This window comes from Cryptomeria japonica, chromosome 11 (genome assembly GCF_030272615.1).
Source record: "Cryptomeria japonica chromosome 11, Sugi_1.0, whole genome shotgun sequence".
Classification (NCBI taxonomy): domain Eukaryota; kingdom Viridiplantae; phylum Streptophyta; class Pinopsida; order Cupressales; family Cupressaceae; genus Cryptomeria; species Cryptomeria japonica.
The window spans coordinates 721,447,132-721,473,419 of NC_081415.1; the positions used below are offsets into that span (position 1 = coordinate 721,447,132).

General features: G+C 36.2%; 1 protein-coding gene across 5 annotated transcripts; it reads right to left on the minus strand.

Annotated features, from left to right (window-relative positions):
- Positions 1-7,600: 7,600 nt before the first annotated feature.
- Positions 7,601-23,892, minus strand: LOC131061271 (uncharacterized). 5 transcript variants are annotated; one of them, XM_057994854.2, is made up of 2 exons: positions 21,220-23,892; positions 7,601-7,829 (listed from the first exon to the last, which is right to left on the minus strand). In XM_057994854.2, exon 1 carries the CDS (start codon positions 23,569-23,571, stop codon positions 21,229-21,231), a length of 2,343 nt encoding a protein of 780 aa, XP_057850837.1. In that variant the 5' UTR covers positions 23,572-23,892; the 3' UTR covers positions 7,601-7,829; positions 21,220-21,228. The 5 variants fall into 5 exon arrangements, with proteins under 5 accessions (XP_057850837.1, XP_057850835.1, XP_057850836.1 ...); XM_057994852.1 differs by lacking the exon at positions 7,601-7,829 and adding an exon at positions 7,978-8,528; XM_057994853.1 differs by lacking the exon at positions 7,601-7,829 and adding an exon at positions 7,978-8,564.
- Between the last annotated feature and the right edge of the window lie 2,396 nt (positions 23,893-26,288).

Below are 26,288 nucleotides of genomic sequence, written 5' to 3' on the forward strand. Positions count from 1 at the left end.
ACTATTCCTATCTTGTGTGATAATACAAATACTATAAACATTTCAAAGCATCTGGTGATGCATTTAAGGACTAAACACATTTCAATCCAATATCACTTCCTAAGATAGAAGGTTACAGAGCTAGAAGTCAAATTGGAGTATGTTCCCACAAAGGATCAAATTGTAGACATTTTCACATAGGCTCTTTCAAAGGATATATATATATATATATATATATATATCTTAGGTAGAGGCTAGGGTTTATTGCCCCTCCTTCAAATCAAGTGCATTAGTTGGTGCATCTATCCACGGGAGATTCAAGGTATATCTTTTGTCTCTTGGATTGATGTGGTTTACCCCTTAAGGGGAGCAGGTAGTTGGTTAGTTGTTATTGACGGAAGAAGCAAGTGTAAGGGAAAGCAAGTATGACTATTTTGGGAAAGTAAGTACAAATGAGTGAGTGTAGATTAATAATAAGAAAGGGGGAGAGAAAAGTAAAAAATGCAAAAGATTATTCTATCAGTGGAGAGAAAGTGTAGAGTTTAGTGGAGACCCTTGTCCTTTGTCCTTGATGTCAAAGTGGGAGAGAAAGTACAAAAAGTTTATATGATTGAAGAAGATAAAGTATTGTGTTGTGTGAGTGTTGTAATTAATGACAAAGGGGAAGATTGTTGGTAGTTATCATTGATGTCAACCCTTGGCTTATGTGGTGTCATTGATGATATGCTTAGTGTTGTGTTGTGATTGTCAGACTGTGGGAAGATTGTTGGCAAGTATTGACATTGATGTAGAATGCAAATGGATGTTGGTTAAAGAAGTTCTTGGTTTTGGATGTCCACCTTCTTATGATTTAGTGATGGTGCTAAAGCTTATGGATGGTATCATGATGATATCATATTAAGATAAGGATTAGAAGCATGATGATGAACTGATGTGTTGTTGATGATCTCGAGAATAATACAAGTTTGTTGTAGTATCTCTCTTGATGCTCTTGAGTGAGAAAATGATGTTACAAGGATATTCTAATTATTGCAAATTGATGAAGTGAGTGAATATAGGAAAGTATGTTGAAGATAGTCTAGAAGAATGCTTCGAATTTCTCTACATTTGGCGTTGTGATCTTGCGGTTTTGGGTACAATGCATACACTCTATGGATGTTACATTCTTATATTTTCAGGTCCTGAGTGTTGCAGAAGATGTGTATGGTTATTACAATATATTGATAGGTTGATGGTTTGTTAGAACAGGTCTAAAAAATGCTTTGCATTTCTCCACATTGATGTTTCCTTTGTTGCGGCTTGGTGGACATTCTTACAATGTTTGTGTAGTGTCTTAGTTCAAATTTTAAATGATGAAGCATTCCATACATATGTGTGTCAATGTCTTATCTCATAACTATGTTTCCTGGCATTTTGGTAATGAAGAACTTTGTATCAATTTGATTTTTCCAACTTGTCTTGGCTTGATAGTATGAAATATGTATCTAGAAGTGTTGATGGATTCTCAAGGAGTGTCTCTATGTGGTCCACATGATAGTGATTGATCTCTTTGATGGCACATTGTGTCTGGAGTTGGTTTTCAAGGTGATTTGTAATTATCTAGTTGAGTAGGTCTACTCTTTTTCTTGCGCTATGCTTCGAGGGGTCTACACCAACATTAGAGGATGTGATGAGTTGTACTTAGGTCCCAATTTTCCTGGTGGTGATCTGCATTGAGTTATTTCATTTGGTAGACATGTTTTTGGGCCGATTACTTATGTATTACATGCTTCTCTACACGTTACCTTGTTGTTGAATTGGGTGGATGTGCACTAGGTTGTGTTGTTTGGGACTACATTGGAAGATGCTATAAGATGTTTTAGGTCCTTTCTATCTCTTAGATTGGATCGCTTTCACCGAAATTTGTATTTTTGGCTAACTTAGTGGGATCGTGCCTTTTCCCTTGTTCCCGCCGACCTAATTGATGTTTTGAGGTCTTGTGGTTTATATATATATATATATATATATATATATATATATATATATATATATATATATATATATATATATATATATATATATATATATATATATATATATATATATATATATATCAAATTAATTGCAAGTTGTGTGGATTGAAGTGGAATGGAAGATGCAAAAGTAAAGCAGTAAGAGTGTGAGATGAATTTATTGGAGCAAAATTGCCAAATGGTTGCTTGAGGCAATGAATCACGAGAGCTACATTTCAAGGAGATTGTTGGAAGCAATGATGTTGAAGGCTTGTTCATTATAGCTCTTATTTTTAAATATCTTGCTCGGAGATAGTGATTATCATCTGCAAGTCTTTTGTATCTTGCTCTTAAGGTAGTGGATCTTAGCTACAGGTCCTTTTTGGGAGCAATGAACTTCCTTAGACAATGAGCCCTAAAACAAATATTGTAATATGTGTTCTTATAGTGTAAGTTAGATCTCATCAAGGTTTTTCCCTACTTAGGTTTTCCATGTAAATCTGGTGTTATTTTGTGCATGTGTGTTCATTGCTTTATCATTCATTTCTGCTAATCCGATTAAAGTTTGTTTGAAATTTGAATTGTGTTATAAGTTTTAGGTTTACTTCAAGATTGATTCACCCCTTGCCCCCTCTTAGTGTTGGGGTATGTTCAACATATAACAAATGGACATGAAAATGTACATGAGAGGCCTTGCTTATAAAAGTAGGGTGAGAGGTAGGACTAGATAAGATGTTGACATGTGTCATAATCTATTAGACAACTATAGTGTTGACCTAGGTAACTAAAAGATGTTGTCATGAGATAAGCTAAGATCATGAGACAAGTCATCAATCTTCTAGAAGGAAACCTAAGACCTAAGTAAACTTAAGTCATGTGAATAAGTCTCCTACTAGGAACAAACAAAATCACTAGGTACAAGACCTTTACTAGGTCCAAAACCTTATTCATGCCAACACTCCCCCTTAAGTGCGACTTGAGTAGATTATTATGCACAAATGCAAGATTATTAGGATGATGATTCCTAGCTTACAAAACCATTTTAGGTACCCATATACAATGCAAATGCAATTTTTCACAAATGGAGAAAAGGGGAAAACCCATTGGGACAAAACTTGTCTCCAAAAGAGAGAATAGACAAACAAATGATAATATATGGAGGACTCAATGATACCCCAAGTACTACATCCATCATGAATATACAATATCAATGACCCCCCATAGGAAGGAATGAGAGAGACTATATAACCCCCTACAGTCTACGATGTCTTGCAGAAATGGTGAATGCTTGAAGACAAAACATAGTCCAATACCTACAATCAACATTTTTCCACTTGGGAAGAAGATAAGCAAAGTACAAATGCAAGAATGTTTCTCATTACAAGTAAGAATTGGTAAGAAGTAGAATCCAAATGTATAAAGAAGTCTCTAGAATCTACTCATGTATTGCCAAGGCCTTGATACACGAAAATACCACAAACCAAATAGGTACATGCCCAATCACAATAGGTGACAAACAAGGAACAAATGGAAACTAACTTTGAACAAGCTCCAAAGACAAAGATGAAGTGATAATAGATTTGTCATCAAATAGGAGAGTTAACCCCTCAAATTGATCTTCCAAATTTGAAATGCGAGACTCCACAAATAATAAGCAATGTTTGTCAAATAGGAATTCCAATCAAGAAGACAATCAAAAACTTGTTGCAATGAGCTCAATGAATCACCAACAAAAGATGAATGTGCAATCTCAATTGGAGTAGGTGTTGTAGGAGAAGTCTTTGGATCATCAAGACGTTCATGTTTTGCATCATTGTCAAGCTCCTCTACAGTATCATCATCAAAGGGAAGATTGTCAACATCATCAAGTGGTATGAGGCAATCTGATCCAGGATCATCTAGGAATAGAGTTATATAAGGATCTCCAAAAATCTCTCAAATCTTGGTCTAAACCATGCATGGGCACCTGATTCCTAAAATCTTGTGATAGGTTTCTCTAAAGATGCTTCACTAAAAGTACAAACAATTAATCCTATAATATGATCATTCTTATTACCTCAAACAATTTTTTTCTATTATGTCATTGGCTCAAGAATGAGCCAAAGATGAGGCAAAATATCAAGCCACTTACAGTATGTTACAATGTTCTTTTGCCAAGATTCATAATTGTCCTTATGACAAAGGGATTACAAAAGGATGAGTTGAATAATCCATGATTACAACAATTATACACGTCTCAGATGATGAAACAAAGATACTTGCATGAAATGTAGCTGAAATGAGATGATTAGATCAAGACAACACCTCCTTAACTATCAAAAATGTTCCTGTAATCCTCTAGAATGCAAAAATAGAAAAACTAAAACAACCATATACCTAAGATATAATCTAGAAAAAGTGTATGGATGACTTGAAAGAGCTCTTCAATACCTTTTTAATATCGCAAAAATCGTGAAAACCAAAGAACGTGACAAAAAGTTATGAGCTCAAGAACCAAAGATGAAGATTTGACTTCAAACAGCAAAAATTGTGCTCAAACCAAAAAAAATTAAAATTAAAATCACTTGCAGCATTGGAAAATTGGGGGAACCGACTTTGTGGCAAATATCTCCGTTTGCAATTTTCACCTCCATATGAGAAAGTTATACCAAAATGGAAGAAACTCCTTTATGGAACATAAGGGGGCCACAAGGCACCTCGGGGCTACAAATGGGTTGGCTCCTAGTCCACCTCACAACCATGCTTTGTTCAGTGGCAAAAAAAAATGTATGGCATCATCATCGAGCAACGAGTGACAGCAATGCTCTGACAGAGGCTGCAATTGGTGATGGTAGATTTGGGTGGCACTTAGCCATGGATTCAAGGGAGCCACAGGCTAGCTTATCATGGGCCGACCAAGTTTGCAATGATTGGACGGATCTGTAGAGCCATAAAGGTTGCAATATTGAAAAAAAATTGATTTTTGTCACTGGAACTTTTTTAATAGATTTTTTTTTTGAAAAAAAAGACCACACAAAATATTGTTGCCCAATACATGTGTAAAACCACAGAAAAATGAACCTTTTTTTTTTCAATAATGACGAATTGTATCTGCACTCAGAGGGTCGTATGCCCCGCTTAGGGAAAAAATGTTCTAAAAACAACTACAATAATGGACAAATTTACAATCAAAATTCATCAAATCGATCTACAAAACGAAATGGCGATGTTGATTTGAGTCACAAGTGCTCCGAAAAATCAGTGACCTAAATAAACCAATCTTCACACTTCAAAACCTCGCAAATCTAACAAAACATTATAAAATTTGATGAAACAAAAGTCAAACCTAACTTTCTTTGATGCCTCGGATTCAAACATGAGATCCTTAAAACCCCAATCTATATCTAACAAAGTCTTTAAGTCAAAACACATCCTCGTATTTGGGAAGTAGTCTTCAAATCTAGAGCTCATATACCATGTAGGAGTAGATTGGTGACTCCACAACACCCCCATGATCCCTACAAGACCAAAATAACTTTCACAAGAGACAATAGCAAGAATAGCTTGCTTCAACAATGCAAGATTGAATAATGGTTGAATATAACAAATAGAAATGAAAATACATATGAGAGGTCTTGATTATAAGCACAAGTTGAAAGGTAGAATTAGACAATATGTTGATATGTATCATAATCCTATACAGTGAGACAACTAAAGTGTTGACCTAGGTAACTGAAAGTAGTTGTCATGAGTTAAGATAAGATCATGTAACAACTAATAAATCTTCTAGGAGACGCCTAGAACCTAGGTAAACTTAAGTCATGTGAATAAGTCCTCTACTAGGAACTAGCTAAATCACTAGGTACAAGACCTTTATTAGATCCAAAACCTTACACCAACTCAAAATTCGAACACTCTTGTAGAACATGTTGTCTCAAACCACAACTCCATGAGGGAGATATCCTCTTCGTCCTCCACCAAGTTATACTACACAACAACTGGGTCACTAGCTCATACTCTTGCTCACGGGTTTTCCCAAAAGGAGCTACAAAGTTGCATATCATTCTATTAATACTATTATTTGTAGACTATAACTTATGAAAAAATGGTCAATTATTCCTCTCCTTAATTTAAAAAACAAAATAGAATTATATTATGAACATTTGTACTTAAATTACATTCTAAGATTAAATTTTAATGTGAGATAATGCAGATTTCCTCCATGATAAAGAACATTTTATTTCATTAAATCATTAATAAATGATACATATATTATTATGTACACAAACAAAAACACCTTACTTTCGATCTCATTTTAAAAATTAAATATTTGATTCCCATTAAAATACAACTCTTTCTTAAACTAGTCAATTATTTCTCTACCAAATGCACACAGAGTGACAGTTATAGCTCCCACTCGAGAGGTATGGCTTTAGAAACCGCACTAAAGAGATTTATTATTGAAAGCCCTATTTATTTCAACTATTAAAAAATGAAAAGTTAACATTTAGTTGCGACCTCCATCGCAGCCAATGGAAGCAAATGTTATCAAATGCTTGTCAATGTAAACTGCAGGACACCTTACCATGTTTGCTCAATTAGACTCATAATTAACATTACGATCAAGAGAAAAAAATTCCCTACTTTATTTTCCAACATCCCATTGTTTGTTATTATTAATGTTTTCATTAATTAGCGTTTCTCTCTGCGATATCTTTAAACTGCGAAAGATTAGTGCTATAACACGTGCCAAACTTTATGGATCCCACGCAAAAAGGGCATTCATTCATTATAAAAATAAGGGTCGAATTTATATCAAGAGGGCAAATGTGATAATTGCTGATTAAAATATATATCCAAAAACCTCAGTTCCTTAAACCGCCATCGAGATAGATTTTTCGTTTAATTATATATGGCTCTCAGAGATTGACCTTACATAGAGGGAAACTTTAAGTAAACATCTTTTGAAAATCTCAATTATTATTGGAATTTGAGGTTCTCCAATCTTAGTTTGAAACCAATACCTTGATACAATCTGAAGATCCATCATTAAGCTAAATCATCCATTTTCTATGGAGCCTCTTATTCTAGGATTTACCATGTGGTTATTGGATTGGCTCATCCTGTTTGCAAACAACACTGCACCAATCTCAAGACTCGGCCACCTGTTTTGGTTTTGTCCTCGTGCCTAAAATCCATGGAGATTTATTCATAACATTTTCATGCTTAACAAACCAATTTATTTTCATGTGGTAAATGATTGTATTAAGGGATTTGATCTTCTGCTTCGTAGGTGGTATGAACAAGTTTGCCATTTTTTTCATAGAGATTATTTTTCAACTATTGCATATATACAATTATTATAAAATCAATCTGCAATTGACTGCCATGTTTGTATGGCTAGCAAAATAAGTGTTACTATTAATGCCATGCTACAAAATACAGTAGGTAGAATAGATTCTCGATTTAGAGCATGATCAGAAAAAATTAGGATGAAACTTTGTAAAAGCGAGGATAACATAATTGTAATATGTAGCCAAGAGAAATCATGAAAAAATCACTGTATACATGAGATAATATCCTCTGAAATCATTTCTGCCAAAACCACCCAAAAAAGTGCCATAAACTCAACCATTAACAACAATAAAAGGTTAGGCCAAAATAATGGAAGAGATGGTACATAAATACCAAACTAAAAATTCCCTCCATTTTTATATTAAATGAAAATGAGGTTTATACATATAATTTTGGCAACTGCAATTTCAACGGGATTTCCTTCCCATTGTGCTTATTATTAAAACTTAATCGAATGACTGATCTAGGATACAAGTAATAGCATCATAAAAACGTTATTTCTCCCATCAAGTAGAGCAGCTGCACCTGAATGAAGCATACAACTCAATGCACTAGAAAGTAGTAAGTATAACTTCCTATTTCAACAAAGATACGACAAAAGACCAATCGTCCTGTTAACATCAACTCACTGCAGTAAACAGAAATTCCTCAACGAGTGCAATACCAAGAAGCATTGAATAGTTTGAAGAAAAGACGTACCTGATAATGAATTTACATATGATTTAACAACACTGTTTGAAAATGCTGTAAAGGAAAACAGCAAAAAATGTTGGGTAGGCCTGCGGCCATATCAGGCCACCACAAACATGAAGAAGAACAAGGGAGATATGTACATGCATATCATAGATGATGATGACTCCATATTACACAAGGAAGCCAAATTTGCCAGATCAATACAGCTAGTGGCTTCAAAAACTTCTCAGACTTTGCAGAACAAGAATAAATGTTAAACTCTGTTCATGGTAGACTGCAAACAATTAATGATAATTGATACCTATTTCATAAGAAATTTGCAGTGAGCCACTTGAAATAGCTTGTATAAGGTATTCTTGTTCATATTTATTGGCACGAAAAACAGATCACTCGATGATCCTTGAGAATCATTTACAGGGTGGGAAAAAGCACTTATACTAAGAATGTGTGCAATCTAAAACCTCTGAAATTCTTAGGCATTACACGAAATCTCAGAATGTACCAAGCCGCAAGACACTTTATCATTGAAATCTGAAAGTTCAAGTGGAACACGCAGCGTGAGTAATCCTGAACTGGGAAAATAGTTTACAAGTTAGATGATCTATTTCAAGGATCCAGAAAATTATCATGTTGAAGATTTTACTAAAAAAACATCAGTGCATAGGATATGTCTACACTTATCAGGGATCGGATAATCTTGATATCCATCTCAAGAAACCTTGAGGAATGTATAAGCAATCAAATGGCAGTATTTTACCATCCCATACAAAGACAAGTTTTACTGAAGCTGGGAATATCACATTTTGAAAAGAAAATGCTATTCTCTAATGTAATTATGTAACTAATAACCATGTCACTTAAAAGAAATTTAATTGAAAGAAATAAGTGAAATTGTTGAAAACAATGACAGACGACTCATGCACATTGTCTTTAAGTAAGAATTGGATGACTGACATAAATCTTCAAGTGTATTATACATAGTCAAGAATCTTAACTGTTTAAAAAACAACACAGGCTCACTATCTTACCTTATAACTGAACAACAACCACTTTCTTTAATGATGACAAATGCATTGCCGGTATTCCATGTTTGATCCCAACTCAAAAGCATCTTATTTGTTGTAATTTTTCCAACTCAAAAAGTGTCAATAATTGATAAGTTGCGTAATCATTTGAAAAGGTTTATATTTGTTTCAGTCTGAATCTTAAGAAGTGTAACAGAGTTCTTCAATTTATAAGATGGCACATTGCATTGTTAATTATGACAGTTCCAAAACATTGAAAAAAATGTAGACTTCATCAAAATTACAATCCAGACACAAATCTCTAATCCTTTAAATTACTCCACGGGCACCAGAAATTACAGCAATAATTTGCTTCTATAAATGTAACTTGGATTAGAAGAATCACAATTCTTGTGTAACAAGACACATTTTAGGATCACTTTTGTGAAACATCAGAATCTCAAGTACTCCCAAAGTCACAAACTTAGTGAGTCATATAATGTTTGCAGCCTCAACTCAATGCCTCACAAGTCTGACAGCTCAGAATCGGGAGTATACTAGACTAGCAGCAATTCAGGCAGTCATCTTTAAAAAAATTCACTCAATGTTTTTGAAGGTCAACCTATCAAATTGTCATCTATTGCCAATTTTTTTCTTATTCCTTCACGTGGTCAATAAAGCAAAGCCCACAAGAAGCTATATCTATGAAGGCATGGACAAAGCCAAGGAGCCTGTTAGCACTTCTCTGGTAACATGGTGCCCAAGTGCCAGCCCATTTGGGACATCATAGAATGAGTGAAAAAAAATAAAAAATCATCATAGGTTACTAAATGATTGTGTGTAATTTGGATCCCAGACTTCTAGTTCCTTGACAAATAAGGGTTGATGAGGAGGTTATACTATAAACCTCTGCATAGGTGTAGAGGCCATGGAGCCAACTACACAGCTTAGTGCAAATCTACAAACAAGTAACAGGGATATCTCTTTTCTGTTCTCCACATATTTTCAAAACGGACACGACAAAAATTAAACCAATGAAATTGGTAAAATATAAAATTTTCATGTACAAACAAATCAATGATCAAATGGGTTCATCCTCTGACAGGAACATGGAAAATGAATTTTGATGGTACATCTCGAAGAAATCTAGGTCCTTCAGGAATTAATTGCATCATTCAAAACTCTAATGGCAAATTGATCAAAGCTGCCTCAAAAAGAAACTCTACCCAGGAACTAATAACAAGGCAGAGGTGGAAGCATTACTACCAGGCTGCAGCTGCTCAAAACATGTCCTCCAAATAAGGTGATTATCAAAGGTGATTCGATTGTAATAATTCTCTGCCTCAGAAAAAGAGTCTTTAAACAATAAAATACAATACATCTTAAAAGAAACCTTGGAGCTTCTTGATTCACTAAAGGAATATTCAATCTCCCATTGCTATAGGGAGGGAATAAGCTCACAAACTACTTATCAAATCATTAGGGTGGAGCAGCTGAAAGCCATCATTTCAAATGATAGGCTATTGGATTGGCGGGGGTTTGAAAGTGTGTGGATTCATGAGAGCAAGGTAAGCCTAGCTCCACATTGAAGGTTGGTTGTACAATCATCTGGTAGCAGGGTTGGTGATATTATATCATAAATGAACCCAAGTATCACTTCCCAGACAAGTGTTTATCTCTCCATCAACTCTATAGTCACCGTGTGTTCTTTGCTTTGTTATCTGGTTATCACAGAATCCTTAGTGTTAGGTGCTAGTGTCTACCATATGGCCTTCATTGGAGAAATCACTTGAACTAAGTTAAGGAGACCATTTTCTTCTAATGGAAGATGCGATGACAACCATTCAAAGAAATATTGAAGAATTTCAACCAAGACAACTTAAGTACTAATGTTCTATGACCTGAATTATTCTTTTAACATTGCATCAATCATACAACAGTTGAAAGTGAAACCTTGAACTATGAAAGCATAAAAAAAAAATTACACAAATAATTACACCTTCAAATAAGCTTTTCATTCATTCAAAAACTTACAAGTAAACCTCTAAAATTGTTCCCCAAACAACTGCAGAATAATTTATCACTGTATATGTTTCTTGCATCTTGAGCCCATATTTATACTATTTAGGCTTTTAGCAAATATCTATTCTTCAAAAAGCTTCTAATCTCTTACAAGAGATGAGTTTAAAGATACATCTAAATCATTAATGTATATCTAGACTTTATTAGACTTAATTAGCCAAATAAAATACTTTCACTTTTTTACTAAAAGTGAAATGCAGAACAGAAAAACTCAAACCACTTCCAACATGTTCGCAGTGAACCTGTACAGTGTTGATTGTAACTAGGTAGAATGCGGATTCCAATTGCCTTAAGGCAACATTGGAATCCGCCAAGGGCTGGGCCCTTCTCTCCCTTCTCACACGCCACTCTTAGGGCTGGGCCCTTCTCCTCCCACACGCCACTCTTAGGGCTGGGCCCTCTCTCTCACACCAACATAAAATAGGGCAGACCCTATCCTCACGCCACCTGATGTGGCTTTATAAAAACATGCTAAGGAATAATAATAAATAAAATAAAGGTTATTTTATGCTAAGCCGACTTTAGAGGTTTATACCTAGAGGAAGATATATATATGAGTTCATCAAATGAAGTAAATATATATTTCATATCACACATACAATGCGATCTGCTCTGCTCCTAAATGTGATCTGCCCTCCTACAATTGGCGAACCTGCTCCTTGGTGAACTGCAAGAACATTTAGATACATGCTGCTTCAGCCTGTCGAAGTTATCTTCTGCTGGTGGATGTCTTGATCATCTACAACTAGGGCATCACTCTACATCACCTTGGCAACTTGCTGTTTGGACAGCAATCAGAGATAAGTGTTGTAATCAGAATAATGTATTTAAGGCATAATCAGATCTGAGGATCTTTCTTGCTGGGTTTTTCCTCCTAGGAGGTTTTCCCAGGGTACTTGTGTGTTGTGTGTTCATTTTGTTCATTTCTTAACTTTTACTTAATTCTGGAAATTCCTAAGTACTAATAGCAATTCATATAATCTGGAAATTAAGTTAAATTCCTATTTTCTGAGTATTGAATTAATCTAAAAGACTAAAATCAACATACAGAAGCTCCTATTCAAGTTAAAATCTCAACACTCCTCTCAGCAAGAAAGGAATTTTGTACCAATCCAAGTTTGTCTCTGAATGCTTCAAACCTCCCTTTTGCTAAGGGCTTGGTTAGAATATCAGCTATGTATTGATCTATAGAAATATAATAGAGCTTAATTGCTTGTTTCTAAATCTTGTCTTGAATTAAGTGACATCTGATCTCTATGTAATTAGACCTTTCATAAAACACTATATTCTCATAAAGTTTGACACAACTCTGTTTATCACAATAATTGATTGTGAGAGCCAACTCCTAATCACAGAATCCGCAAGCAACTTTCAAAGCCAGATAACCTCTGGTAGTACTAGCTGCCATGCATTCAACCTCTGCTTAGCTAAGTGCCATAGAAGTCTACTTCTGGCTGAACCAGGATATCATTGTTGAACCCAAGCTAGTATAACACTCCATGGTGATCTTCCCATCTATTACACTACCTATCCATTCAGAATCCCTATACCCTTGCAGCTTTTTCACCATCTCTAAGATATCTCAAACCATATTGTATTGGTTCCACCATGAACTGACTCAAAGTGTTAACCCCACAAAACATATGTTTAATCTAATGTTGACCAAATACATTATGAAACATTAAAACCTATTAGTTGCATGTACAACATGGGATCCATCAACTATGAATCTAAGTTGTAACTTTTAGTACCCTTTGTGGTTGTCATTGATGTCAACGTCCATGTGCTGCTTGCTGTTTCCAAACTTTTACTTTCAGCATTATAATTTTCATCTCTGTACATTCTTCTTGTCTCAAATATCATTATCTCTGTTCTGGATCTGCTATTTTGATTAATACACAACAGTATGATTATTCTGTGATGATGATAAATATTTATTTCAGAATGATACGTTTCTCAGATGTTCTCATGGGTCATTCTAATCCAACAAGAAGACAATGTTACAGCAAGAAAACAATGCAAATCTATTTTTACCAGCATGTCCAGTTAATTGTTGAAGATGGTTCTTCAAACGTATCTCTGTCATTAAAGTTGGGTTCCATTCTGATTCAGTTTTGGTTCAAACTGAGTGCTATCTGTCTTTTGAAGTTACAACAGTTTATACCAACTAACTTTAAGAATTACCATCACAAGAAGAGCATATCGTTGTTGTTTTTTATAAGCAGCAAAGAATTTAATTATATGCTGTTGGTTGGGATTAGTTGTTAGGTTGAAGCCAGTTATAACTGATGGAAGTTAGCAGTTGTAACTAAGAGAATAAGATAAGCGATGATTTGAAGAATGCTTTAACAAGTTCATTAAGGAAAAGGTTGGACTTGGTTATAACTTCTTTTAACTGTTCATAACTGGTTAATAGAAATTATATAAATGCTATGTGTGCTGTGAGTATAAGAGTTTTTGTGTGTGGAGCATATGATTATGTAAATGCTGGAAAAACCTTTCAATTCACGAGAATGATTTTTATGTTTGTTTCTAGAACTGAGTAATTCTGTGAAGGATTAGACTTCCTTACGGTAAAGACGTGTGAGTACGAAGGAAAGTTCGATCTGAAATCCTTTGACTGCATTTATCATAGGTGTGACAGGCATAATCGCAATTGTTTCACAATCATTTAAAGATTGATATTATAGTGACAGTTCTTTAAAATATAAGTACTCATCTGTGCCCTACCAGTGATATCATTGCAGTTTAATTGTTCAGTATGCTGCCATTTTGATAGAACTTTGATCGGTGATAACATTGCAGTTCTGTTTTCAGTATTTTATCTAAATAGTTGACAGCAATTTGAAGTGACTTTATTCGCTGTCTCACAGTGACATATCACTTTTCAGATTGGTCTTTGTATCATGCAGAAATTTACAGAGACATTGATATTCAGAATTGAATTCCTGGTTTTTGAGTATACTTTTCAGATTGATCACTGTGCATTCAGTACTTTCTTACTTCGTTTTATTCAAGGACAGTATTGTTCAGACTTTAAAAGTTTTGTATCTGTTTTTGTCATTGTAAAATCTGGTGATTTTGAGATGGTGGTTGACAATATCTTGTATATCTAAATTCTTGAGTTGGTGCTCAAGACATTGGGTATTTGGAGGGTTGGTGCTCATATAGATAGGGGTTAGGTGACTCCTTATGGTTGGTGCCCTTAAACTTTGTAATTGAAGTTTCAATCATGAGGCTGGATTAGGACAGTAGATCCTAGCAGCGCTCTCAACGTGGTTTAACCATCCTGGGTTTCCACGTAAATCTTGTGCATTGTCTTTATTGTGCATTTCTTTCAGTTTTCAGATTGAAGCTCTTTAAAAGTTTAAGTTGTTTAAGAATTAATTATAAAAAGATTGAAGTTTTATTTACTACTGATTCACACCCCTCCCCCCCCGCTCTCAGTAGTAGTAAACCTGTGTTCTACAGTAACCTTCTTCAGATTAGTGATCATAGGTATGGTTATATGCTTGCAATCCTCCATCCAAAATTGCTTCAGGATCTCAACTACATGCTTACCTCACCCAAGAAAGATCTCCCCTAGTTTTTCCCAAAGCTCTAAACTGAAAAAGTAATGCATCATGCCAATGGCCTTCATCTCAAACTCAACAACTAAATTTGCGTTGCACCCTGCAACGGACTATCCTACTCTTGTAATTAACATGCCATCTACATATAACACCAAAATAAGCAGATCAGTCCCGACAATTATATAATATAGATTAGGATTTACTTCAGTTTTGATGAAGCCCATTCTTTGCAGATATTCATCTATCTCGGAATACCAAGTGCCTATTTTAGTCCACATAGGCTTTTCTTAAGCATGCAAACAAGGAATTCGTTCCCATTTACCTCAAAGCCCTAAGGTTGTTCAATATACAGTTCTCCCTCAATGATACCATTAAGAAAAGTTGTCTTAGCATTCACTTGATGTATCTTTCATCTCATTAATAAAATTAAAGATATAACTATTTTAATGGAAGTGTATCTAGCAATTCGAGCAAATGTCTCTTCATAGTCCACTCCCTCTTTCTAGGAGAACCATATCACTGCAAACATTGCTTTTAACTTCTCAATGCTACCACTGCTGCATGCTTGATTTTGTAGAGCCAAATGGAACTCACAACTAATTTCCCTTTCATTTTTTGTACTATGTCCCATATATAATTTTTAATGATCGATGTGTATTCTTCCACCATAGCATCCTACCAAACCTATTGATCTACTGCTTCCAAGAAGTCGGAAGGCTCTAAATCTATGATACTACTCTGACTCATTAACATCATGTAGTTTGGAAACGTCTTCAAAAGCTTGCTCTCCCTAAATGTGCTCCTAGGAACCTCAACATGCTCATCAGTGTCTCTCAATGTCTATGTGAACCATAAAGTCTTCTAATAGAAGTGGAAAGGGCAAAAATCTAAGATTGTTCTTCTAAACTAGAAACAAAAGATATCTTTGGAGACAAAGACTCAACCTTTGAAGCATATTGCTCCTCATCTTTTGTTACTAGAATTAGCTCATGGGACTTCCTAGATGCAAAGTCTTCCTTACCTTCCTTTGCTAAAAAACATAGACCCTATAGACCTTTGACAACTCATTGTCACCCACAAATTAACCCTTCATATTGGAAGGTTCCAACTTGGTCCTCTTCTCTACAAGTATATGAACGAAAACTAGACAACCGATGATGTGAAAGTGACTCACTTCTAACTTGATACCAGTTTCCTCTTCGAAAGAGTCGTCACACAATCTTGCAAAAAAATGAAGATTCTCTTGGGCACAAATACCCTATATACAAATATACAAATGCTTGCCATGAAGATGTGAAACCGTTTGATGCCAAGTTCACTAGCTCTACATTTTCAATCTTCTCCCCAACTGCTACAAGTTAGTCACGAAGTTGTGTGGCCTTTATAACATAACTGATAATTGAATCTAATTTAGTCATCTCATTGAATGTAAGTTTGTTTTGAAATATCATCTTCTTGTTTATGTTCTTATTTTGGTAAAAACTAACTAAAGCATCAAAAATATGCTTGGTTGTTTTCTTTTCAGATAAATGAGGAATTAAATGATCCTTTACCCCATCCATGATTATCCACTTGGCTTTAATTCTTTATTTTGAGTTGCCAAGTGTTGAGAATCTATAGGTGGAAGCACCTCATCTTTTACGATATCCCAGAGTTCATTCTCTTCCAAAAAAAAAGATATTCTGATTTTCCAAAGCAAAACAAATTTTCTGCACCTTCCAATCTATCCTCAAATCTAAGGCTATCTAATGCCATTATTTTTCTTCTTTCATGAAAATCCCAAATCTAGAAAAATAAACGCTCAAAAAAAGTGAAAAATACCTTAAAAATTTGCCCTAGCTATGGATCCTGAAAACCTTGATTTATTGGTCTTATGTGCCCTAGCTGCATGGGCTGTAAAAATCAGCAAAAAAAAAAGTGTATTTTTGAGAAAAAATTCAATCACAGTTTTACAACAAAAAAGTTTGACAATATTTGGATATAAAACTCTCACGATTTTGCAGAGAATTAGTTGTGATTTTTTTATTAAAAAGCTCTGCAATTTCTCACCTTCCCTGGTGTCACAATTCGCAAATAAAAGTGGCACACAAAAATTTCAACAATAAAATACTTCTGCTATTTTACAAAAAACTAGTCGCAATTTTTTTGCCTTGTAAATGGTGTGATTTTCAGTTCAAACCAGCCCACAAATTCTTCAAAAACCAGTTGCAATTTTCCTTGAGAGAATCCCACAAGAGCCTTAAAAATTTCTCACACAATCATTACAATCTTCTCCGATACCATGAAGAGTTTCAACCGAGACAACTTAAGTTCTAATGTTCTATAATTGAAACTTTGACAACAAAAGCAGAAAAAATTACCCAAATAATTAAACCTTCAACTCAACTTTTCATTCCTTCAAATAACTTACAAGGAAACCTCTACAAAATTGTTTAGCAGGCAACTGCATGACAATTTATCATTGTATATATTTCTTCTATCTTGCACCTGTCTTTATACTATTTAGCAAAAATCTAATCTTCAAAAAGCTCCTTATCTCTTGCAAGAGATGAGTTGGAAGATTAGTCTATATCATTAACGTATATCTACACTTTATTAGGCATTATTAGCTAAATAAAAGACATTCCTTTTTTTATTAAAGTGAAATGCAAAATATAATAACTTGAACCACTTCCAACACATTCACACTGAACCTATGCAGAATTTCCTCTGAGCTAAGAAATCAACAAATATTAGGGCAAGATTTTTTGGAGGATGCTAGGCACGATCAAGTAAATTCTTGAATCTCCTCCATGTCGGTAAACAATATCCTCACTATCACCACAGTTGAAGAATTGGCTAAAGCCCTCAATTGTTTTTGTTTTTGGGAGAAGTTCAAAATGGGTCTATCAGAAGCTATGGTTATGGCCAACCCCACCAAGATTTCTTCTTTGCACTGCATTGGTTATTTCTTTCACAGTTTGGTCTCTATTCAAATGGTGAGGTTTGATGAAGCTTAAATGGAAGCCATAATCAAATGGTTGGCAGCCATTCAACGCTTCCTTGCAGTTGGTTGTGGCCCACGTGCATAATACCCAACAGTTGGAGGTGGTGAATCTCAATCAAACAGAGAAATCTTCTCCACTTCAAGAATGATTCAATGTGGCAAAGGCAAAAATACAATTAAGTCTTTGGCTCATCGCATGGCCTTGGTCAAGCAAAATAATGGATCCTACGGCCCAAAGTCGAGCAATTTCTAATTACATAATTTGGTTAGATCTGTGTTCTCTCTTGTTGATTTGGTGCTTCCTTTTTCAGATTAATGCAATGTCAATCTGCAGTTAGTAATAGTTACCATTTTGTAGTTAGTTAGTAAGGCCCTTTTTCAAGGGGAAGTCAAGTATGATAGGGTTAATATCAAACTATGTATTAACAGTATGTATGTAGCTGGTTACAGTCAGAATCTATTTTGTCATGCAAAGGATACCAATGTTCTGAATCTATGCTGTCAATAAATGGCAATCCATTTTGTCATTAAATGTGTATCTGTCTTGTGGTCCCATTTTCAATGTCATAATATAATGGGAGAGGGCCATTACCCCTCACTTTAATTATCAAAAAACAAAACTCATTATGTTTTAACATTAATAATAGTTGACCCTGTTAAATGTATAATCAACACTAAGCAGTTGCATACTGTATTCTTTCTGGATACCACCTACGTATGATGTTTTGAAAATGAAATTTTAAGGAGCAGTGAAGCAAGCCAGGTTTGGAGGGAGCAGATATTGCTTTCAGTCATCTTCGGGAGCTTTTATCAAAGTAGCTTCTTTCTTCTTAGGGGCCAAAATCAATAATGAGGCAAAGGCTCTGACTGTTTTAAATGGGATTAAATTGGCAGTTACTTCAGGGTGGAAGAATTTGGAGATAGACGGTGAATTCTTTTTGGGCTCAACAGATTAGTGAAAAAAATTTGTATAACTGGCGTTTGGTTAGTACTTTGATGAATAACAGATTTTATGCAAACAACTCAACTTGATTGTTTTCAGCTATTGTTTCTGTGAATGCAACTGAGTTGCTAAAGAGTTGGCTGATGACCAATCTACTTTCTCGTCAAAGGTTAGCTTGGATCCATATGTGTGAAGCATTAAGGAGAAATTGGGGAAAGATACCAAGCATGTGAAGGATTTGATTCCTCCTAGCATCCATTCTTTTTCCAGTTTTCAAAATGATTGTTAATAATTATTTATCATGGTTTGGAGGGGCATAATTAATGGGAAGTGAGATGATTTGGACTCCTACCAGGTGTGCCTTGCAGCCTGCAGATTCATGGTTTGAAGGGGCATGATATTGTAAGTGAGATGATTTTTAGTTAACTCCTACAATGTGTGCCTTGCAACCCACAGCTTCATGGTTTGTTTCTTCGCATAACATATAGAGCCTTCCCTGTTCATTTTCTGCAGCAGCGCTTTCTTCTCTGTAGCTAGATTTTCTGTGGTTATGCTGTGGATGTTTTGTTTGTGCAGGTTTTTGGAAGGTGTGTTCATCTGTTAAGGCCCAAGGGCATCATGAAATGTAGTTTTCGCAGAGAGATTTCCCCTATGCGATAGTTGTGTCAGATCAGTGTTTCTGCAGGACGTTAGTATCCAGGATCTTACAGCTCTGTATTTTGTTAAGGAGGTGCTTGGAAAGGAAGGGCTTGCAAATTCAGAGGTTGCAAATGCTAGAGCCTCAATCGCTCAGGACTTTATTCACACGATGGAGGTCAGAGTGCCAGATTCTATGTCTCGTGAGTGGAATATTTGCATAACCCTCCCTGATGAAGACCTTATTTTGTTGTAGTAAAATCTGGAGAATAGCATTCTTAGAAAGCATGCTAATTTGGGTAGTCTTCAGTCGTCTGAAATCTATTTTGCAGGTTTTGTTGAAAAAATAGGCTGACTTGGCTCTCTATTGTCAAAATTAGCCTTTGGCTCTTTAAAATCTGTGGGTGGTAATGCAGGATAGAAGCCTTGAGAAATGTAATTCTTAACATCTTCCCATTGTTTTGAAAAGTGGTGTTTCAAAGGCATTTTGGCTTGGGTATGGATTTTTTTGTTTGTAGCCTCAGATGTATTTAGCAAAGCAGACTTGATGGCAGGAAGTAGCATCTTTTAGCAAGTCAGACTTGATGGCATGAAGAAGTTTGGCTGTCTATCTATGTAATGCAATTCATCTTCCAGATAAATTAGAGATGTAAGGATTCTTCCCAAATGAGGCCATTTTCACAACCCAAATGCTAACTTGATTTTGCCCAACAAATATGTAACTTTGCCCTAACCCTAACCACGTAGAACCCACTGTAAAAACCTACACAACTGCACAATTCCAAGGAAGTGTGCACCACTAGCCAGAGTAAAATCTAATTTATCTCAATATACCTAGTCACTTATACTCCAGCCTAAAAGATCCTCACATAAAAAGACAAATACAATAACCTTATATCAAGGCTCCATAACTTAAACCTTTGAACCTGTTGGTTTGTGTAATGTTAATTGGTTTTTTGTCAAATAATGAATAAAGTAAAAACAGGTGGTCACAAATATTATCTTAAAAATCCAGTTTAAATTAAGATGGATGGCCAAGAATAGAACATTCTGAAAACTCAGATTTAAAGTGAATTTACAGTGTTTGACCAATGACAATGATCAATGTATCTTCCCTAATGAATCAATACAGACCAAAGATGTGGATAAATGCATCGTACCTAATGAATCATTATTAGTATATTTGATGATCGAAGTCTTACATGGACGATAAAAGCCATAGTTTGTGTTTCTAATCACCAGGGGAGAACCAAACTTAAGAGTAGATTCTTGTACCCCACAATATTCCTTGTGGTTTTCTCTTGTGAATTCAACATATGATCATTTTCTTTTATTGTTTGACCATCTATAGCCTTTCTTATACAACCTAACTTATTTTGCATAAACTCAACTTTTTTGTTTATAGTATAATATCACTGTCTCCAAAATATTCATTTTTTGCAATAAATAAATTCAAATTGGCATTTTCCTTTCTTTTTTTACTTTTTGCTTTTTTCCTTTTTATTTTGGCTTTTCTTTTTGCATTTTGGTAAGAGAAGCAAAAGTGAAGATTGCTTCTGTACAGGGTACACAGCCAAATGCAATATCACTATATCTAATATTTATATAAACACATGAACAATTTAATGTTCTAAGCCAGCAGTAGGGGTTCCAAAGCAAAATCAATGTTCTATTATCTATACAAACACATCAAGAACCTGGCATTCTATACAGTGAATAGGTTCCAGAGTAAACACAATGTCCTAAAAGGTATACAATCACATCAACGTCCTCAGTTCTACATAGGCAGTAAAAATATGTATTTGCCAACTCAATCTACAAAATAAGTATTTGCAGAACAGGCAAAAAATTACAGAGAACAAAAGGATACAATCTTTATCAGCTTAAACTACACTTCTAAAGGAAACTGGAATGGCCGTGATCAAGTGCAATCAATCTCAAATAAATGTTGTGCATATTTTGAATCAGAAAAATTAGTAGTTTTAATTTAATTAATTACCTGCATTGGCTAAGAGTGTTTCCGTGACAGTCCACTTGCAAAGGCAGAGGATTGCAGATGCATTTGAGGAGCAGCCCGGAGAGGAGTTAAATTCACACTTCCTGCATAGCTTTGGGATGGTTTCAATTTATCCTGAGGCCAAGCTACTACTCCACGTGCAGAGCCCTGACTTTCTTGAGGAAAATCACCTGATATGGACTTTGTTCTCCTCTCTGACTTGCTTCTTGAATGTGATCGTCTTCCATGCGATCTTATTGTGTTGTCATCGGAAATAGGAGAACCTTTGTTATCCACCGCAACTCCACCATGGCAGTTTCCAACTTGGACAGATGTTCTGCTACTCTTAGAAGATCTTATTCTACATTCATTAGTTTTAAGAAGATCTAGGGATGGTCGTTTCCTTTTGACTCCTGCATGCGTCTGACTACTTGCCTCTCCAGGTTCTGGACTCTGTTGTCCACCAACAGGCTCAATTGGTTTATTGGAGCAGCTCGCTGCTTCTTCCTTTATACACTTGTCCACCCTATCCTCTTCACATCGATAATTTTCTTCTTCAATGACCACAGCAACTGTTTCTGCCAGTTTCTCCAAATTACCAACTTCTGGCTGCAGAGGCTGACCATTCTCATCTTTCACGAAAGTGCTACTATAATTACAGATAGCAAGTTCTTTCAAAACCCTACCTGCATCTGAAGCCTTTTCGTCATAGTCAGAAAAAGGTACTTCTGTCACTGCACAATTACTTAAATGCCTCATATCAGCTTCAATTGGCTTATGAACTGAAGGATCCTGATTCAGAGCGAGAAGACCCACTGATGATTCTGTCTCTGAGTGATCTAAGGTTTGTAAAAGTTTATTGATAGGACTGCCTACAAACTTACCACATGCACTTTGACTACCAGGCTCTCTTTTGTGAGCAAGCTTCCCCCAGTTGACACTCTCTGACTTACTCTGTAGCTTCTGTTCCTGCTTCTTTAAGGATGGAATTCTCAGCCGAGTTTGCTGCTTTGGCACCACTGATCGATGTGAATGTGCCATAGAAGAATCAGATACTCTGAGCCTTCCCATGCCTCTCTCACCCAATGAGACTGTATTTCGAGAAATTCTGGGAGAACTATTGATTGCACGATGAAGTCGGCGTGCCAGCTCCTCATCGTCAACAACAGACATTTTCCTCGAAAATGTTCCTACATCTTCCTTCACTTCATTTTCCTCAATTTTGCTATGTCTGTTTAAAACTCTATTTGTACCCTGCTTTGAAGAATGTTTACTTCTAACAGCTGCTTTGATCTCCCTCTCCTCCCGAGCAACAAGAGCAGCTATATTCAAAGCCTCCTTTGCCACAGCAGCCGCCTTCACAGCCTCTTCCGCTTTTCTAAATGCTGTATCCTTGGCCACAGCCACAACCTCTGCTGTCCTCGACACAGCAGCCTTGGCCTCTGCCACAAGCTCCTCAAGCTCAAGAGGCGATTTTAACAACAAATCACTCTTTCTCAATTTATATTTAGCAATTCCCTCCCTCAATTCATCTTCAGCATCTACAATTTTCGACTCAGTAGTGCTACAAGCCTCGGCAGGCTTGCAATTTTCCATCAATGTTTTCAAACCTAAAGATTTATGTACAGACGACACTGGATTTTTATCTACAGAAAATACAACGCTTTCTCCACCAGAGGCACAGCCTCCAGCATTCGAATTGCAGGAAACAGCTAACCCTGAACCTAACCCTAATTCTCCCTTACCATGAACATCAAACCCTAACCCTAATTCTCCCCTGTCCCGGACATCAAACCCTAACCCTAATTCTCCATTTTCCTGTCCCTCAAATCCTAACCCTTTCTTGTCCTGGCCGTCAGACTCTAACCCTAACCCTAGCCCAGGCACATCAACTCTGCAACCATTACCAACCACGTTCAAAGGCACCTTAAATTGTGTACAATCCCCGCATACAAAGTACTTCGGATCATGGCAAACGCTGCCAGAGGAATCATGTTTAGTAATGCAGTCGCAGTGCACGCGATGCTGGCACTTGCAGCAACAAAGTGTAACGGATAATTCCTTATCATTCGCAATCCTCCCGTAACAATAACAACAAATCGCACCAGAATTCAGCAGGGCATTACAAGAACTGCAAAATGAAACAAACCTTGTGCCACTCTTCACTTTGACATTATCCTCGTCTTTGATGCCGCAGGTCGCACAGCAATCGTAACCCTTACAGTCCCGGCCTTCATCTTTCTTGGAAACCGCCTTCTCTTCCGCAGAGCAAAACCACCCATTCTGTTTCAACCCTGCCAGCAACCTCTTGCGAGGAGGCAGAGACGCCCCGCCGTCCGATCGGCTGGTTTCCATCTCACAAAACCACGCTCAATTCCTCACATAACCATCTTAAACTCTCAAAACCCTTAAAAACCACCCCAAAAAAAAAAAAAAACACTCTTTAGACCCTATAAAACCATTTTCAGCCCAAAAAAATCTGAGCCCTGGGTAAAAAATTCACCGCCCGATGCCTGATAATCTTAACGTGTAGCCGACTGGTCTGATCAGCCACGCACAACACTTCCCTCTTCGTCATCTGCACTTCTCAAAATCTCCACACCAATTTCTCGTTTTTGTTTCTAAACCAACCAAGCGTTCTGTGCAAATGTGTCATCATCCTCCGACCTCCAAATTTACCGCCAGCTTATGGTAAAATCAAATTAAAAATAGAAATTACATTCACCAACTGCCATGCGTGCCCGTAAAAGTCCACGCCCTAATGATCCGGACAGTCTATTTGACACGTGGCGGCTCGGGAGCGGCTACATGCTTGTTTTAGTATTTGGAGAGAGTGTCAATACACCATTCGTGCATGCCACGTCGGACGACCCGATCTCAGGGGTTTGCCTTGCGTTTTATTTGTTGCTCGCACGGAATGTCTATCCCCAATGCTGACGTCATCAAGACCGTACTCCATGAAAATACGCACCTACGGTGGATCCCACATAACTCTCCCGGGAATGTTATCGTGTTGACAATCAGATTGTGCCACGTCGCCTCCTCCTCCACAAGTGTTGCATTGACCTACTAATCATCTTTGAATTAAAAAACTATGGGGGCCTCAAATTTGACATTTGACCCTCCTATAAAGCTATTTTTGGGGGGAGGGTTATCTATTTAGAAAAATAGATTTTAGTAAGCTAGAGGGTTATCTATTTAGAGTTTCCTTCTAAATGCAAAAATAGTTTTGGGTGTGCAATGGGCATGTCATAGAGGTGTGTAAATTAGGTCAATTTTTTTGAATAAATTTTTGTAGTACATGAGATCAATTGGTAGGTCATCTAGAAAATGTTGTTTGTGCAACAAAGAATCTCAATGGAAAAGTGATAGCTTCAAATCCACTTTGCATCTACTAATTTAGTGCATAAGTGCATAAATATTGGTAAACCAAAACTAACTTAACCAAACTTAGTGCATAATACCGGTAAACCAAACTTTAATGTCAGTAGACAATTTAGCAGTTAATAACAGTACCGGTAAAGTTTAATGCATGAAATAGAAAAACAAATAACACATAACATAGTTATTTGTACGTGGATACCCTGTAAGGGGAAAAACCACGGTGGGAAACCTTACCCACAATCAGATGATACTACTACAGATAGTATGTGTGTACAAATGGGGTCTGCACATGCAGAGAAAGGCCAACTGCCTAGAGCTCACTGCTCAATCACAAAATGGGAGTCACACTGACTACAATTGGATGGTTAAATCCAATGATAATGTACTGCTCAAAATAGCATCTTCATATGTTGGATTCAGTACCGGTTAAGCTTTGATTGTCTTCTTCAAAATCCTCCTTGAATCTTAAATGATGTCTATGTGTATAGCTCTGCTTATATTCGCATATACCTTATTACAATAATTTTTCACACTCCTCTACTACTTAATCTCATAAATGAGATTTTACATATATACCAAAACCTAAGACCAAATGTGTAGGTCGGCTCATTAAGATATTACAATAAAATCAATTACAAATGAATCAATATGCGATGCATGATGTCGGCTCAATGCATTTACAATAATAACAAATCATCTCCATAACATGTCGTGCTGATCTGGAATAGATAATGCTTGTCGGTCCATAACCTAGACCTATTTGCCAGTAACAGCAAATATGCAAACCCGATTAGATCAATGACCAAATCACCAAAACCAAGTGTCTAATCAATGTCTTCAACATAACCAAGTAATCTCGAGATGATAACAGATCATCCTCAGTGTCGATGAATAATATAAGCTGTTGGTGAACCAGATATCGGTGACTGTGCATAAGTCACTGAACATGTCGGTGAACATAACCAAAGATCTCCAAGTATTCTCAAGTGTTTGACAAGTGTTGACATCAATGACAAAACCAATGCAACACATCCATAATACCAACAATCTCCCCCTTTGGCATTGATGGACACACAAGATGGAAAAACCATCTAAGTGCCAAAGCAGAAATGCCAAAAACCAAAAACCAACAATCTCCCAAAGAGATCATTAAAATAGAGATACAGAGAGTAACAATCTCTCCCCCCAAAAGATAATGTGTTTTCCATAGATATCTCTCCCCCTTTGACATCAAATGTCAAAGCAATACAAAACCAAATACAATCAATTCATAGAACTTGTTACAAATACCAATTGTTATAACCACATTTATTCAATCTACTCCCCCTGAGAAGTAGCTCTCCTTCATCAAAGCCAGAAAAAAGTTTTCTCTATTAATTATGTCGGTCTGATGCCATGCTCCAACTATCTAAGTTTCTACCGGTGAGGGTATAACTCCAAGTTGATCTCTTAGATATTCAAAAGTTTCTTTAGGCAAAGGCTCAATAAAGATATTTGCAATATGCTCTTTAGTATTCACATTAACCAATTTCACTTCTTTTGCTTCAACATTCTCTTTCAGAAAATTGAATTTGATAGAAACATGTTTATTTTTTGAGTGAAATACTGGATTCTTTGATATATCAATTGCTGTCATATTATCACAATAAATGATTATAGGTTCTGTGCATTTTACCTTTATGTCCTTC

Bases quoted from the DNA above. Each gene is read 5' to 3' on its own strand.
- LOC131061271 (XM_057994854.2), bottom strand. From the start codon at position 23,571: ATGGAAACCAGCCGATCGGACGGCGGGGCGTCTCTGCCTCCTCGCAAG.